The sequence below is a fragment of the Chrysemys picta genome, chromosome 1 (genome assembly GCF_011386835.1).
Source record: "Chrysemys picta bellii isolate R12L10 chromosome 1, ASM1138683v2, whole genome shotgun sequence".
NCBI classification, from domain to species: domain Eukaryota; kingdom Metazoa; phylum Chordata; order Testudines; family Emydidae; genus Chrysemys; species Chrysemys picta.
The window spans coordinates 218,129,562-218,144,601 of NC_088791.1; the positions used below are offsets into that span (position 1 = coordinate 218,129,562).

The following is a 15,040-nucleotide window of genomic DNA, read 5'->3' on the forward strand; positions in this document are numbered from 1 at the left end:
GGCAGTCAGAGTGATGGCTCAAAAGCAAAGGGACAAAGGGGTGTGACCCTAAAAGGCACTAGGAGGAAAATGACATAACCCAGTCTTTTGGAGTCACTCCTTCTCTTGGTTCGCAATAGCCGGAATGTGTTGACCTTCCCGGCACGGTGCAAAGCCCAACTTTTCAGGAGGGCTACCAAAGAAGCAACTGTTGTTAGGGGAAAACATACAGGGGAAGAGGAAGTTGGGGGCTTGTTTGTTTTTGTGGTGCCTGATTATTTAGTACACATTAGGGGGTGTTTCCTATTCCCAGCATTTGTCAGAAGCACCTAGAGCATTCAGAGAGGTGCCTCTTGTTGTTTCATAAATCTAAAGAAATAAATAAGCCAATGTGGGCACAGGGAAACTTTAAAGAGCATGGGTGAAATCATGGCCCCACTGAATTCAATGGCAAAACTCCTAAAGATGTCAATGGGGCCAGGTTTCACCCCTGGAAAATGCAAGGCTGTAGTTACAGCATATCTATTTTATATGCCTGCAAGCATATAAAACCTGTAATTCATGTTTTAAACAAAGTCCTGCAATTCTATGCATATTATATAAGAGATCCTGAGCTCTAATAAACTGGTGTACTTATGCTGGATCCTTAGTGTCAGATTTTTAAAATGTTTCATGTTAGAAGGGCTGGAAGGAAATGAGGACCAGACACCATTGATCTCTTCTCCCCAATTCTTTAAGGGCCCGTGTGTTTATACTGTAAACAAATGGCAAGTTGTTTTTCTTAATGCACATGTACTGACATGTGGATTGAAAGCTTTCTTAATGATTTATCTGAGCTGATGGTGGATGTCACATGAGTCCAATTCCCCCTGGTGACCTGACCTACAGAAAAAGTAAACATGTAAAAATGTAACCCTAAACCTCAGTTTAATTGCTTTAAAACTTAAAACAACTAAGGTCAGTTGATGAAGCCAAAAAGATAAAGGCAGATCATTCAACAACGGCATTAAACATATTGGCCTTACCTTTCTCGTTGGGCTGCTTTCTTCTGTCTGTGATGGAGCTCTATTCATCTGAGGATGTAATTCCATCTCAGATACTTGTTCTGTCTGTAACAACAAATCAGTCACCGCTACACCCAGAAAATGACTAGCAGTCATGTACAATAAAGACAATGAAAGCAAACACTAGACACAAAAGGAAAGTTACTTTAGCAATTTAACTCCGAGGGGGAAAGTTATGGTGACAGCTAAGTGAATGACACACGTCTTTTGTATATTTTTAATTAAACCATTTCCCCCCTTTATTGTGATAAGAAAACAAGAGAAAACTTTTTGTGAAAAGCTAAAAACGGCAACGTCTCTGAACATAAATGGCCTGCTACCCAGGAGTCTTTTCTAGGGTTTGGTTCCTACAGTATAGCACATAGAGCTCTTCCATTGTGAGAAAAGAAAAACCACAGCAACAACTACGAAGGTCAGGGGTGCAAACTGTCACTGGATCCTGAAGACTCCAGTTGAAAAACGGAACAAATAGGAATATGAACATATATTGAGATCAAATGATATTCAGTGGGAGGGAGGGGTTTACAGGGGAGCCTCTGACTGTGGGTGCTAAGGCCTAGAACAAGAAAATGGGAACTACCGCAAAAACTGTGATGATGTCACTTTATATACAAGATATAGAAAGAGACAAATCTACCTCCTTCCTGTCCTAATCCAGCTCCAAATAGAAAATAATTGCAACAGTCAAAACATTTCCAAGGAAAAGTCCTTAAATGTATCAGGTAGGCTGAAAATTAAAACAGGGGGTTACTGCACTACAGCACGTTCACTTCTCCAAAATGGTTTATTTCTGTGCGGCTACATTTAAAGGGTTAAGTCCTGGCTCCACAGGCATCAATGGCAAAACTCCCATTAACTTTAGTGGGGCCTGGATTTCACCTAAAGACTCTTACCAATAATTTATCAAGCACGGAATAACCTATTCTGTTATTGCTGACAGACTCTTGCTGAGAAACTTTGGAAGCAATGACAGTCCCTACATTATCACGATCTAGAGCAGTCAAAGTTACTTCAATGCCTCTGATTCAGTGCAAACCATAAATCAAACCATGTCAGAATTAGATATAGATTATAACATATTTAAAGAGGGGCTTTATCATACCACTTCCACTCCCTTCACAACAGAAGCATGGAAGCTGGTGAGGAGAGGAAGCTCTGTCGTGTTTGCTAGTGCTCTACAACTGAAAGGGGCAGAACTAATGCTAGGAGAGGGATTTGTGATCTTCCTTTAAATGCATATGTAATTCCTCAAGACAGAAGGGAAAATAAAATGCGATGGCTGACAAGATTTCCCTTTTCCTCCTTCAAGTCTGGTACATTTGAACTGCAAACCAATGCTAAAAAGAATTTGCCAATGTGTACTAACATTTTGATTCTGAAAACCTTCCAGGTATTGCTAGGCTGAGATAATAACTGAAGGCTCCTGACATACAGAGGAATGAAAGAGGGGAAAGGGCACACTCTGCTGAATCACTGAAATCAAGGATTTAATTTTTTCTTAATAAAACATGTTTCTCTGTTATCCAGTGAAACAAACAATAGATTCCCTACTTTCCAGAACCATTTCTTGTGTAACTGAAAGAAATTCAGGACCAAAACACAGGCTTCAGTGGCTTGGCAACAGCATATCAGGCAGGCACTCCAAGCATATAAATTCTAATGAATGATCTTGGGACAGCAGAGCTCAAATGCATCACGGAGGCAATGAAAATCTCCGCCCTCACCCACATTCCTTTGATAAAGGGTTGATTCACAGAGAAAAACCAATGATGATGGCCCCAGAGGAAGCCATGTGGTATGTCCTCCTGCTCAGAAGAAATGTACGGAAGGGGACCACATGTAACTGAGTGAGAAAGGAAGCAGGAAAAAATCAAGTAAAAGATTCTAGGAGGATAGTTTGAGATGGAAGGAAGAGATAACCAGAGAAGCACCATTTGGTTCTGACTACTGATTAGATTTTGGTAGGTGCAAAAAGGATCATACTTCAGTTGCAAAGCTACAGCGCTTTACTCCCCTCATCCCCCCGCCACCGACTGCCTACACACACACACACACACACACACACAGGTTGGGATTTGCAAAAGTGCTCAGCTCCCATTGAAGTCAATGGTAAAACTCTCACTAAAGTTAATGGGAGCAGAGCTAGGCTGCCTTTGACCATCCCAGCCTACAACTAAACTGATCCAAACAGAAAGGCCTCACAGCAGAACAATGTTACTTAAAATAATATTTGTAAAAGGAAAGAAAAAAGTACAAGTTTTGGACACTATCAGATGCAAATATTGAACCAAGTGTTGATGCCAATGCTAAAGGAAAAGATTTCAGAATTTCCTGCCAATCTGATGAGACAGCATTTTTTATGTTTATTGGCTATTTGAGTGCTGTGGGCATGGGCCACCCATTAGAATAACAGCTTCAGTGATTGCAGGGCTACATTTCTATTGTACTATTTGCTGCTGTCAAAAGCCATTGGTGTTGGTACCGCCCTGCCTATTCATTTGTGATCATGAGGATCATACCCCAGTGTGGAATGCGGATCTCACAATACAATTGGGTACGGCTAACTAGAGAGGTCAGATGGTTAAATACATACACAGATTTTATAAAAGAAAGGAATCAGTTCTGGTACAGGAGCTGATGTAAAATGAATACAACCACTGGTTGTCGTGTCCTTAAAGTGCCACCTAGTGGTATTTAGAACAGGTCATTACTGTGTTTCTCAGAACACAGTCCGCACAAGAGATGCATGCATATTCATCAGCTTGGGACTGATCTAATGGTTCTGAATTCATTCACAAGCAGGGGTGAAAGTAAGGCACTACAGGCCGGAACGGCATACCGGTAAAAAGTGGTTGCCTGTACCGGCCCATACCGCTGACTTTAAAGCAACCCTGCCAGGTACCTACTGTCAGTGCCGCCGATTGGGGGGGGGGGGGGGGGGGGGGAGGGGAGGTCACAAAAGGGGCAGCAACATTAAAGTGCTGCCGCAGCAAAAGGACCCTACTTAAAGAGCTGCCGCAGCAGCGCTTTAACATCCCTGCCCCTTTTGCCCCCCCGAGGCCGCCGACAGGGGTGGGGGTGGGGGAAAAGGAGCAGCTACCAAGGGGCTGGCGATTTAAAAGGGCCTGAGGCTCCGGCCACTGCGGGTAGCTGCAGTGGCTGGAGCCCTGGGCCCTTTAAATTGCTGCTGGAGCCCCAGGGGGTGCGGGTGGGCTGGCTGGGGGACACTGACCCCCCCCAGCCTTGCCCCTTCCGGAGAAGAGAGAAATTTTACTTTTACCCCGGTTCACAAGGCAGGCGGACAACAGGCTACACTGGAGACAGCGTGTATGAACTCTTCTGAACTTTCCATTTCCTCTTATAAAAAGGAAGCCTGGTCTATACCTAAAAGTTTTCCTAACATAGCTACGTTAGGTGTATGAAAAAAAATCGTCCCCCTAACCAACATAGCTATGCCAGCAAAAGCCCTAGGGTAGAAGCAGTTATACCAGTAATAAAGTCTTTTTACCAGTATCACTTATTTTGTTCGGGGAACTGGTATAAGATATAGCAGCAAAAGCATTTCCCCTCACTGATCCCACTCAGATTTTAAAGGAATAGTCATACAGACAACGGGTGTGTTACTTTTTCATGAGCTGCCTCTGTTGGGGATTTCCCCTTTGAGGAAGATCCAGAGAAGAGTTAACAGTCAGGAGGGCCTGGGCAATACCAGAGACATAGTAGACCTGAGGGGATTCATGGGATTTTGGAGCCAGACCTCTTTCCTCATGGAGGTAGCAATCTCTCTCTCCCCAGTAAAAAAATGCAGAGGATACGCCGCAAGAAGCAGCTACAGGTATTCATCTACATGGGAATGATCTGGTCTAAAGTTATTTCAGAAACAGTGTGGCATTTACAATGACAGCTTTTTTCTTTTGGCAGGGGATTTCCCCCACATTCATTTCACTGCCTTCACCTTTGGGGCCTACATACCAGCACCTGTCTCTCTTGCTGTGGGCTGAGTGCAAGTTGCTCCAGAATATGTCACAATGCCACTCTGAGCAGCTGCTATGGAACACGGGGAGAAGGTGATCACTGACGAGCAATGTGAGGTGTGCTCCCTCTATTCTATTCCATTCTAGCTCTTTTACCATGCTCATCAGTGAATACCTGGGCACCCCTCCTTCATTCGGGAGCTGAGCAACATGTTCCTTGCTTCCCATGTGATTTTACAACTCTATGGTATGAGGAATTCTTCCTTGGTGCTAAAGACTTCAGTCTTCTACTGTAGAGTCTGAAAGTTTTCAGCATGTAAGCACCACTTTACAACTTAAATGCAAGGCCTTGTCTACACATGAAAGTAGCACCACTTTAACTACATTGGTGTAATTAAAGCACTGCAATCTACTGAGTGCGGATGCAGTCAGATGGATATATAAGCTATACTTGTATAAGGCATCTTTATACTGTTATAACTGCATCCACACAAGGGGTTGTACCAGTATAACTATTTTGGTTTAAAAAAAAAAAAAATCACATCCCTAACTGACACAGTTATAGTGGTACAAAACCTGTGTGTATACCAGACCTAAGACTGTTTTGGGAAAGAGTAATAAAGGACTAAACAAAAGACTAACATTAACATACTCTTCTATTTCAAAATTCTTCAAAAGCCTTACTGCTCACCCAGACCAATGTACAGCAGTTCATATTCCAAAAAGATATTCCTCCTATATTCCTCAGCTGCACATCATATTCATATTTTCTGAGGATACTCTTACCCTCCAAACAGGGGTTACAAGGGCATGGCTACACTTGCGAGTTAGAGCACATTAAGGCAGCCCAGTGCGCTCTAACTCACGACCCATCCACACTGGCAAGGCATGTAGAGCGCTCTGATTCCGCAGCTAGAGTGCTCTTGGTACTCCACCTTGGCGAATGGAATAACGTTTGATGCGTCCCCACTGGAGCACTGTGGCGCCAGTGTGGATGCCCTGGTCGGTTAATGCGCTCTGATCGGCCTCCAGAAGTGTCCCACAATGCCTGTTCTAGCCACTCTGGAGCAATGGCGAGGTGCTGGACCTAATCAGTGTTTGGGAGGAGGAAGCTGTCCAGTCCCAGCTGCGCTCCAGCCGTAGGAATTATGATACCTTTGGGCAGATATCAAGGGACATGATGGAAAGGGGCCATGACGGGGACGCTCTACAGTGCAGGGTTAAAGTGAGGGAGCTGCGGAATGCCTACCACAAAGCCCATGAGGCAAACAACCACTCCGGTGCTGCCCCCATGACCTGCCGTTTTTACAACGAGCTGGACGCGATACTTGGGGGTGGCCCCACCTCCACTCTGAATACCACCAATGGACACTTCAGAGCCTAGTCCAACAAGGCAGGAGGAGGAGGAAGCTAGGTGGGCTGGTGCCAGAATTGGAATATGCATCCCATCTATCGCCCCTCTGCAGTTAGGGAAACCCATTTGTGCAAAGCCAGACACAATGTCATGCACGTTACCCAGAGTCACGGTTCTTCTGAGCAGGATGCGATTAATGGCCCTGCAAACTTGCATCAACACGATTCCAACTGTTGACTTCCCCACTCCAAACTGGTTAGGGACTGATTGGTAGCTGTTTGGAGTTGCCAGCTTCCAGATTGCAATAGCCATCTGCTTCTCCACTGGCAGGGCAGCTCTCAATCTCGTGTCCTTGCGCTGCAGGGTGGGGGCGAGCTCAGCACACAGTCCCATGAAAGTGGCTTTTCTCATCCGAAAGTTCTGCAGCCGCTGCTCGTCATCCCAGACTTGCAGGACGACGTGATCCCATCACTCAGTGCTTTCTTCCCCAAGCCCAAAAGCGGCGTTCCATGGTGGTAAGCATGTCTGTGAATGCCACAAGCAATCTCGTGTCGTATGCGTTACTCAAGTCGATATCATCGTCAGAGTCCTCGCTGACACTTTGGATCTTAAAGAATAACTCAACTGCCAAACGTGATGTGCTGGCGAGACTCGTCAGCATATTCCTCAGCAGTTCAGGCTCCATTCCCGCAGACCGAAAGGGAAGACAGAGTGCGCAGCACAAAAAACATTGAAAGATGGCGCCAATTGTGGATGGAAGCACAGGAATTGCTGGGATGCGAACCGATGCATCACGGGGTGTTGGGACAGGACCCAGAATGCCCCGTACCCTCCACCCCCTTCCCACAAGCCACAGCACCGGAATGGGAAGAGGTGCTCTGTGGGATAGCTGCCCACAATGCACTGCTCCCAATGCCGCTACAAGTGCCACAAATGTGGCCACACCAGTATGCTTGCAGCTGTCAATATGGACAGACTGCAGCACTTTCCCTACTGCGCTCTCCGAAGGCTGGTTTAACTCAAAGCACTCTACATTTGCAAGTGTAGCCATGCCCTAAGAAGCTTCCATTCTAGAGGAATGTATTAGCAAGGCTCAGATCTCAATCTCCTACTGAGCGATCAAACTTGTAGCTCAGCAGCCAATATTAAGTTTTCCCTAATGGACAGAGAAGAGGACAGTGTCAGGGCCCCTGGTTTTTATTCAGACACTCACTACTTCATTCTGTGACCCTGGGCCAGTCAGCCATAATAACCTCTCTACTGTTATCAGTAACAACATCTATCTGAAGGGTTGTTGCAAGACTTGCTTAATTGTTTAGTACTTTGAAGTCCTCAGATGACAGGTTTAGATAAATGCAAAAATTACATTATTTTACATTTCATTTTTGGTTTTAGGTTCTGGTCCTCACTCCTCAAGCAAAGCAGGATTATACACAGATTCCACCCTTACTTTGCTAGAAGGAAGTGCATGATTGACCTTCCAAAGCAAAATAGATAACACACTTCATATTTCAGTTATATTGAAACATTTCTGCGGGAGAGAAATACATATGGAGGGCCTGATCTTGCCAACACTTACAGGAGTGCTGGAACAATTTTTATAGTGGGGGTGCTGAGAGCTATTGAACCAAACTATAAACCCTGTATATGATGGAAACCACTTCAAGCCAGGGGGTGTGGCAGCACTTCTCGTTCCAGCACATATGAACACTTATGTACAAGAGTAACTTTGCACATGTTAGTAGCCCAACTGAAGTCAATGAGACTATTCAAGTGAAAAAAGTTACCCATATGTGCAAAAGCATTCACAGGATCACCCGATGCTGATCACTTATAGCGCCACTTCTTCAATTTACAAAGAGGGGAGTGCAGAAGAGCTTATCTGTAAGGTGAAGTGGACTACTCATGCTTTACACTCTATAGGATACTAATTATACCCTTCTGTCACTTACAAATAGATTAATTTTGAGGGGCAGCTTTTTCTCCTTTCTAAATGTTCACATATTTGTGTTTCAAACCAATTTTTCTGTTTAAAGGCTATTTCCAAAAAAACCAAGCCTTCTCCCTTCAGTTTCGGTGAGCCTGGTATATGCCACATTGAACTGTCAATTCTTTTTACAGCTTGTTACAAAAACTGTAAGTGATAAGGCAGAAAGAAAACCTATAGGGATGCAAATGCAACAAGCTGCCAAGATCTTAGAGTGCTGACTGCTTTCTCAGCACTGTGCAATCCTGAAATTTTGATAAGCGCTTTTTTTAAAAAAGCTATCTGAGAGCTGGTGATAAGGTTTGGGGAAAAGGCAGTAAATATGCACAAAGTGGCCACAATGTTCAACCCAACTGCAAGTAATGCATGGGACCCAGATGGAAACATTAACAATCTGCTTTAATACTCCACTTTCACAGAACCATATTAATATAAGCTGAAAGGGGGCATGTGCACTCTGTTAGAGACACAGGCATATGATTCTCATTTAAACAATTTTTGCAGCAAAATACAAAATTGATTTTTTTTTATGATTTAAGAGATTTGTCTCCCTATGGAAACCACTTTAGAAAAGGTTTCATTGCATCTGTCACTGAACCCCAAAATAACTTATTAAATGTGCTGGTCGCTATCATTTTAAACCCTTTTTATTTTTCTGGTCTGGCTATTCTGGATTTAAGATATAATTTTCCCCTGACAGAGGAGGATAATCCACTTGTATTGTATTCAAAGTGACAGATGGCAGAATATTTCATACTACAGACAATTTATAGTTTTATTACAGTCACAGTCTTCTTTAGCATCTAACACATTGATTATACATCATATGTTAATCCCCAGCAAATAGGGTGGACTGTATCAATCCTTTATAAAACAATTCCTTTTTTCTAATACAATGTTTTTGGATATACAGGCTAAAAAAGGGTTTACCATGAGTTAATAATGTAAGAAAAGATTCGCTCTACTTGTACCACTCCGTATGCAAGTACTAGGTTGCCATAACCTCAATACATTATTTCCTTTTGATTTCTAAAACAAAAATGTACTTATCTAGAGCTCTAGATGTCCTGCCAGCACTTACAATCGCATGCACAAATGTCATCAAGATTCAATATAAAAAAGCACGCCAATTAGCCTAATGTTTAAACAAAAACACAGCCACAATAGAAAAATAGAAACAAATCAACATATTCTGTGCCATTCACTCAATGCCTTTACTTTCCCTGAATGCCTGTGCGAACAGATAGGTCATGCTAGATCCCCTAAAGGTCAGCAGACTTGGGCTAGTTGGAACCAAAGGGGGGGAGAAGAGAATTCCACATTCAAGGGACCCTCACAGAGATTATCCTGTTGACAGCTCTGTTTTTAATTCTGGTAGTATTAAAATGGAATGCATTTTCTTATTTATCACACATGAAGGGGCCTGGTTCCAAAGACCATTAAATTCAGCAGAATGACTCATTGATTTCAATGGTAATTGGATAGTTGATTAATAATTATTTAGACCCTGATTAAAGGAAGCACTGAAGTCTGTGAATAGGGTTAGATAGTAGATATCATTGTTAACGTTTAAAAAAGGAATAGTGTGAAAACTTTAAGGAATTATCCAGTACCAGACTACATTTTTAGAACTAAATGTTCTAACAGTTGTAAAAATAATAATGTCTCAGTTTTCAAATGTAACTCATTTCAAATTAAATAATTGAAAATCGTTTTTTTCGTTACTGACTGTTCCTGACAAGCCTTGTGTTCAGGATCCATTTTTGCACTGATGTTATCACAGCTACTGAGAAAAGATCTGCACTGATTTAGGGTTTGTGATGTCATGAGCAGTTCCATGACATGGTATCCTGATCTCAGCAGTAAAATTAGAAAGAAATATTTTTTCAACTATTTTGCTTTTAAAAATTACAGATACAAGATTGTAAACTCTCTTTGTCTATGCCAGGGGTCAGCAAACTACGGCCCAGGGGCCGCATATTATTTTAATTTTAATTTTAATTTTAATCTGGCCCTTTGAGCTCCAGCCGGGAAGTGGGGTTGGGGGCTTGCCCCGCTTTGCGCGGCTGCCAGAAGCAGCAGCATGTCCCCCCCTCCGGCTCCTACGCATAGGGGTAAGCGCCACCCAGAGCCTGCACCCCTGACCCCCTCCCATGCCCCAACGCCCTGACCCTCTCCAAACCCATCGGTCCCAGCCCAGAGCACCCTCCTGCATCCTCAACCCCTCACATCCCCAGGCCCACCCCAGAGCCCGCACCCCCCAGCCAGAGCCCTCACCACCCCTGCACCCCAACCCCCAATTTCATGAGCATTCATGGCCCGCTATGCAATTTCCATACCCAGATGTGGCCCTCGGGCCAAAAAGTTTGCCCATCCCTGGTCTATGTGGTACAGTCCCTGCTGAAATGGTGCCCCAATCTGATTGTGACCTTCAGGTTCTGATTCAGTACCCACTGAAAGTAATAGAAAGACTCTCACTGACTTCCAGCAACTTGGATCAGGCCCTTAGATGCTACTGGAAAATAACAATAATTTATACTTTCACAGCTAAATTGCGTAAACCTTACTTACACTGGTGAGAACGTAGTGATCTAATAATCAAATTAACCTCATTGAGTAAGTGCTTCCCAAGGTGAATAAAGGCTACCAAACATTTATAAGGGTTGCACAATCTAACCTTCAGTCTACAGAATACCGTATTAGAAACTCAAGATTTTAATCTTTTAAGGCTCTGCAGCTCACCAGTCCTCTGGTGTTAATGACTTCTTAACTATTCCATTTATTTTAAAGAATTTGCCAGAAGCTGGGAATGGGCGACAGGGAATGGATCACTTGATGATTACCTGTTCTGTTCATTCCCTCTGGGGCACCTGGCATTGGCCACTGTCGGAAGACAGGATACTGGGCTAGATGGACCTTTGGTCTGATCCAGTATGGACCTTCTTATGTTCTTATTTACTTGAGTGAGTGTATACTTTTTAATCAACGTGTGCCGAAATCACCAGTACAAACGTGAAAATAGTAATCAAGTTTCCAAAAATAAATTACAGAAGAATCAGCATCAATTTACAAAATCAACAATTTTGTAAACCAGACTATGGGAGAGCAGGCTAGGAATAATTGGTTTTTCAGCCAAAATATATAGTCCCTCATTTTCTACGTCTCCCCTCATGTAGTACATGCAGGACTTGAGATGTATAGTGATTTATGTAGTGGAAGATACCAGTATAGTGCAATTTAAGTTAGGAGTGCTAATTTAAGTGTGATATATGCTGCATTTATTTAGCTGACTCTGGATAAAACCCTGAACACCTATTTTCTGTTCAGTGTACCTCGATAATTCTGATTAACATTAATGTGCTAATAAATCCCCCACACTATGCAGCTGTTGAAACCAGCTCCTGTAGACCCAGAAGCCAACTGTAATAAGGTATTATTTTGTTTTACATAAAAGAATGTGGGCCCTATCTAATCTTTGGGTGCACGTGCTCAGTTCAGTTCAAACAGAACCTCATTCATGTGTGTTCAAAGTCAATTCCAGTTGTAAATATATATTGTTACAAATTGTTATTTTGCTTAGTTGATTAATAATTTCATCCCTACTCTCCATCATTATTAGCATGGATCCCTGCTGCCACTAAATAACATGTATTTTGTTTGTATACATTGGCCAGCTTGTCTCCCTAACCTTCTCTTATTATTAACTGTTTGTATTACTGTAGTGCCTAAGAGCCCCAGTTCTGGACCTGGACATCACTGTATTTGGAACTGTACAAAAACAGAACAAAGAGACAGGCCCAGGCCCAAAGAGCTTAGAGCAGTAGATACTGGACAATCTAGTTATACTGATTCCATCCCTCCTTAATTACTGATCCTTCGAGTTATCAGCTGTAGACACAAGGAGGAAAATTTGAAAAACACGTTTATTCCTATATCTAAGAAAATGTTGCAGGAGGAGTATGTTCAAAAACCACCACTGGGTATTATACAAGATAGCAGTGGAACTACATACACCCAATATTAGAAGGAAACACACTAGATCTGTAGAAGGAAAATACTTCAAAATAATTTATTAGCCAAAACAGAAGACTAGCCTTTGTGTAAATCTCCTTCTATTAAAAATCAGAGGGGCAGCCGTGTTAGTCTGGATCTGTAAAAGCAGCAAAGAGTCCTGTGGCACCTTATAGACTACCAGACGTATTGGAGCACGAGCTTTCGTGGGTGAATGCATCCGAAGAAGTGGGTATTCACCCACAAAAGCTCATGCTCCAATACGTCTGTTAGTCTATAAGGTGCCACAGGACTCTTTGCCGCTTCTATTAAAAAGTCTTTCCAGCAAACTTTCACAGTGACTTGGGCAAACTTGGATTGCCTTTAAAAAATACAGAAACACAGTATCAGTGAATGAAGGTAATGCAGCTGATGTAATATATTTGGATTTTAGTAAGCATTTGATACTGTGTTTCACAAGATCTTACAGGAAAAATTAATTCAAATTGGCTTACAGAGGAAAACAGAGATGTGGATTGTAAACTGGATTAAGAGACCATAAACAATAGCTTGGATACCTCTCTACACTACAGTATCTAAGCACTGATGAAAGGCAAATTTATTTATTTCAGTTACCACAGGAACACTAAGATTGATTTCAGAGCAATAGGAAAAATGTTGGTGAAAATTATATTGAAACAGGGGTCCATTGTGTGAAATGATACAGATGAGGATTGGACTCAGTGCAGACTCTGACAACAGATAAGATCACAGAGGACATGGGTTACAGTAGTTCCTCAGGGAAAGTCAAGAAGAAGTATATGCATGGTTAATCAACCACATCCTCAAGTTCTATAGATAGATGACAAGGATGCATGCACACCCACAAATTTACCTACAGGGCTACGAGTGACAGAGTCCTGGGGAACAAACCCAGCTGCCATTTCCCTCATTATTAGCTCACCCGAAGACAACATTCCCAACTCCTTTAGGCCCAAGAGAGGGGCTGAGGAACAAGGCCAGTTTAAGGCAATGCAGTGCCCTAACGACAGCTCTGGCAAACACTTCCAGAGCTCTGCCCCCATGGCTCTGTGCCCAGCCACACCCTTCCCTAGTTGAAGTGATGATAACAGAACCCTCCTTCCCCTCCCAGGCAGCGACAGCGGTATGATGATCCTTTCTACACCAAAGAAGAAGCAAAATGGGCCCCCTCTGCCTCCTAAGAGGCATGAGTGGCAGCAGCCCCCCCACATACCACTACTAATATTTACCCCAATAACCAGGGTATATCTGCTTTGGTTGGTGGGCAAGGCCTGCTGCATTCTTCTCCTTCTGCTACATGCAGAGTCCTCTGCTGGGTTGGCCTTGTCGGGGGCACCCAGAGCCGCAAGCCATTTTGATGCATGGGACAGTGCACATCACTCGGAGCTGTTGTTTCAAGCTGTCTGCAGATTCAGGCAAACATCTCTGCATCGGTTACATTTGGGGGGCATAGCCCATACAATTTCAAAATTTTCTTCACAACTATGAAATCTAGCAACTTTCCTTTTTTTAAAAAAAAATAAGAACTGAGATTCAGATGTAATCACAAGATTCCAGGAGCAGAGGTCCTTGACATAGGCCTCTGGTGCCTATGTAGGGTGGCCAACTTTCTAATTTGTGAAAACCGGACACTGAGTGCCGGAACTTCCCCCGCCCCCTGCTCCGCCTCTTCCCCCAAGGCCCTGCCGCCCACTCCTATTTCCATCCCACCGTCGCTCGCTGCTCTTTCCATCGTCCTCCCCCGGCCAGCTGAGCAGGGCTCTAGGGGTGGAAGTGTGACTGGGCAAGACGCTGGAGAGAGAGAGTCGGACTCTGGGGGTGAGTAACTGGGGCAAGATGGGGGAGAGAGAGCCAGGCTCCGGAGGTGGGGGGTGACGGGGGCAGGCTGGGAGAGGGAGAGGCATGCTCTGTGGGTGGAGGAGTGAGTGGGGCAGGACGGGGCAGGGACAGCAATGCTCGGGACAGGACCAGGGAGCCGCCAGAACCTCTCTCTGCGGTAGCTGTTGCTGAGTGCTCCTCCAGGCTCCAGCAGCAGCAGCTGCTCTTCCTGCCCCCCAGCGGCAGAGGCGGTTACTACAAGTAACTGGACTTTTAGTGTCCGGTCAGCACTGCTGACTGGACCCTGACAGGTTCCCTTTTCGACCAGACTTTCCAGTCGAAAACCAGGCACCTGGCAACCCTATGCCTTAATCCAGCCATGATGGGTTTTATTTAATAGGAAACAGGGTACTTTGCCTGGAAAGCAGGACCAGGGTTGAGGATACCAGTGCTATATCTGCCCAAAGCTCTTAAGTGTGCTATAACCGCCCAATCCTGCTTATCCACCATTTAGCTAAGATGAAGTATAAATCAATAAATAATGTGGTGGGTTGGATGTGGGCACAGTGCAATGAATTTCTGACACAACCAGAAGTGTTTAGTGCTATGAATTACTGTGTTGTTTCAATAATATAGTGAGGTTGGCTGTCTAGGAAGTACTGGCAGGAAGAGGGAAGTCTAACAAAAAAGCTGAAACAATTTCTGAAAACTACAAAAGTACAGGACCAAAGTTAAAGCTCCCTTTCTACATTGTTATTGATTACTCTCACACAGGAGCTTCTGCCCAATTAAAATATAATTACTAAACTTCTATCCTACCATAACTTGCTGA

At 43.7% G+C, this 15,040-nt stretch overlaps 1 protein-coding gene across 14 annotated transcripts in view; it reads right to left on the reverse strand.

The window, feature by feature from the left end:
- The window catches only part of REPS2 (RALBP1 associated Eps domain containing 2), a 142,732-nt gene that overhangs the window by 19,574 nt on the left and 108,118 nt on the right, over positions 1-15,040 (reverse strand). For all 14 annotated transcript variants that reach the window (XM_024110897.3, XM_042840160.2, XM_024110904.3 and 11 more), the window contains one exon: positions 1,005-1,088. In XM_024110897.3, the coding sequence (XP_023966665.2) occupies positions 1,005-1,088 (84 nt within the window). The remainder of the gene's footprint in view (positions 1-1,004; positions 1,089-15,040) is intronic.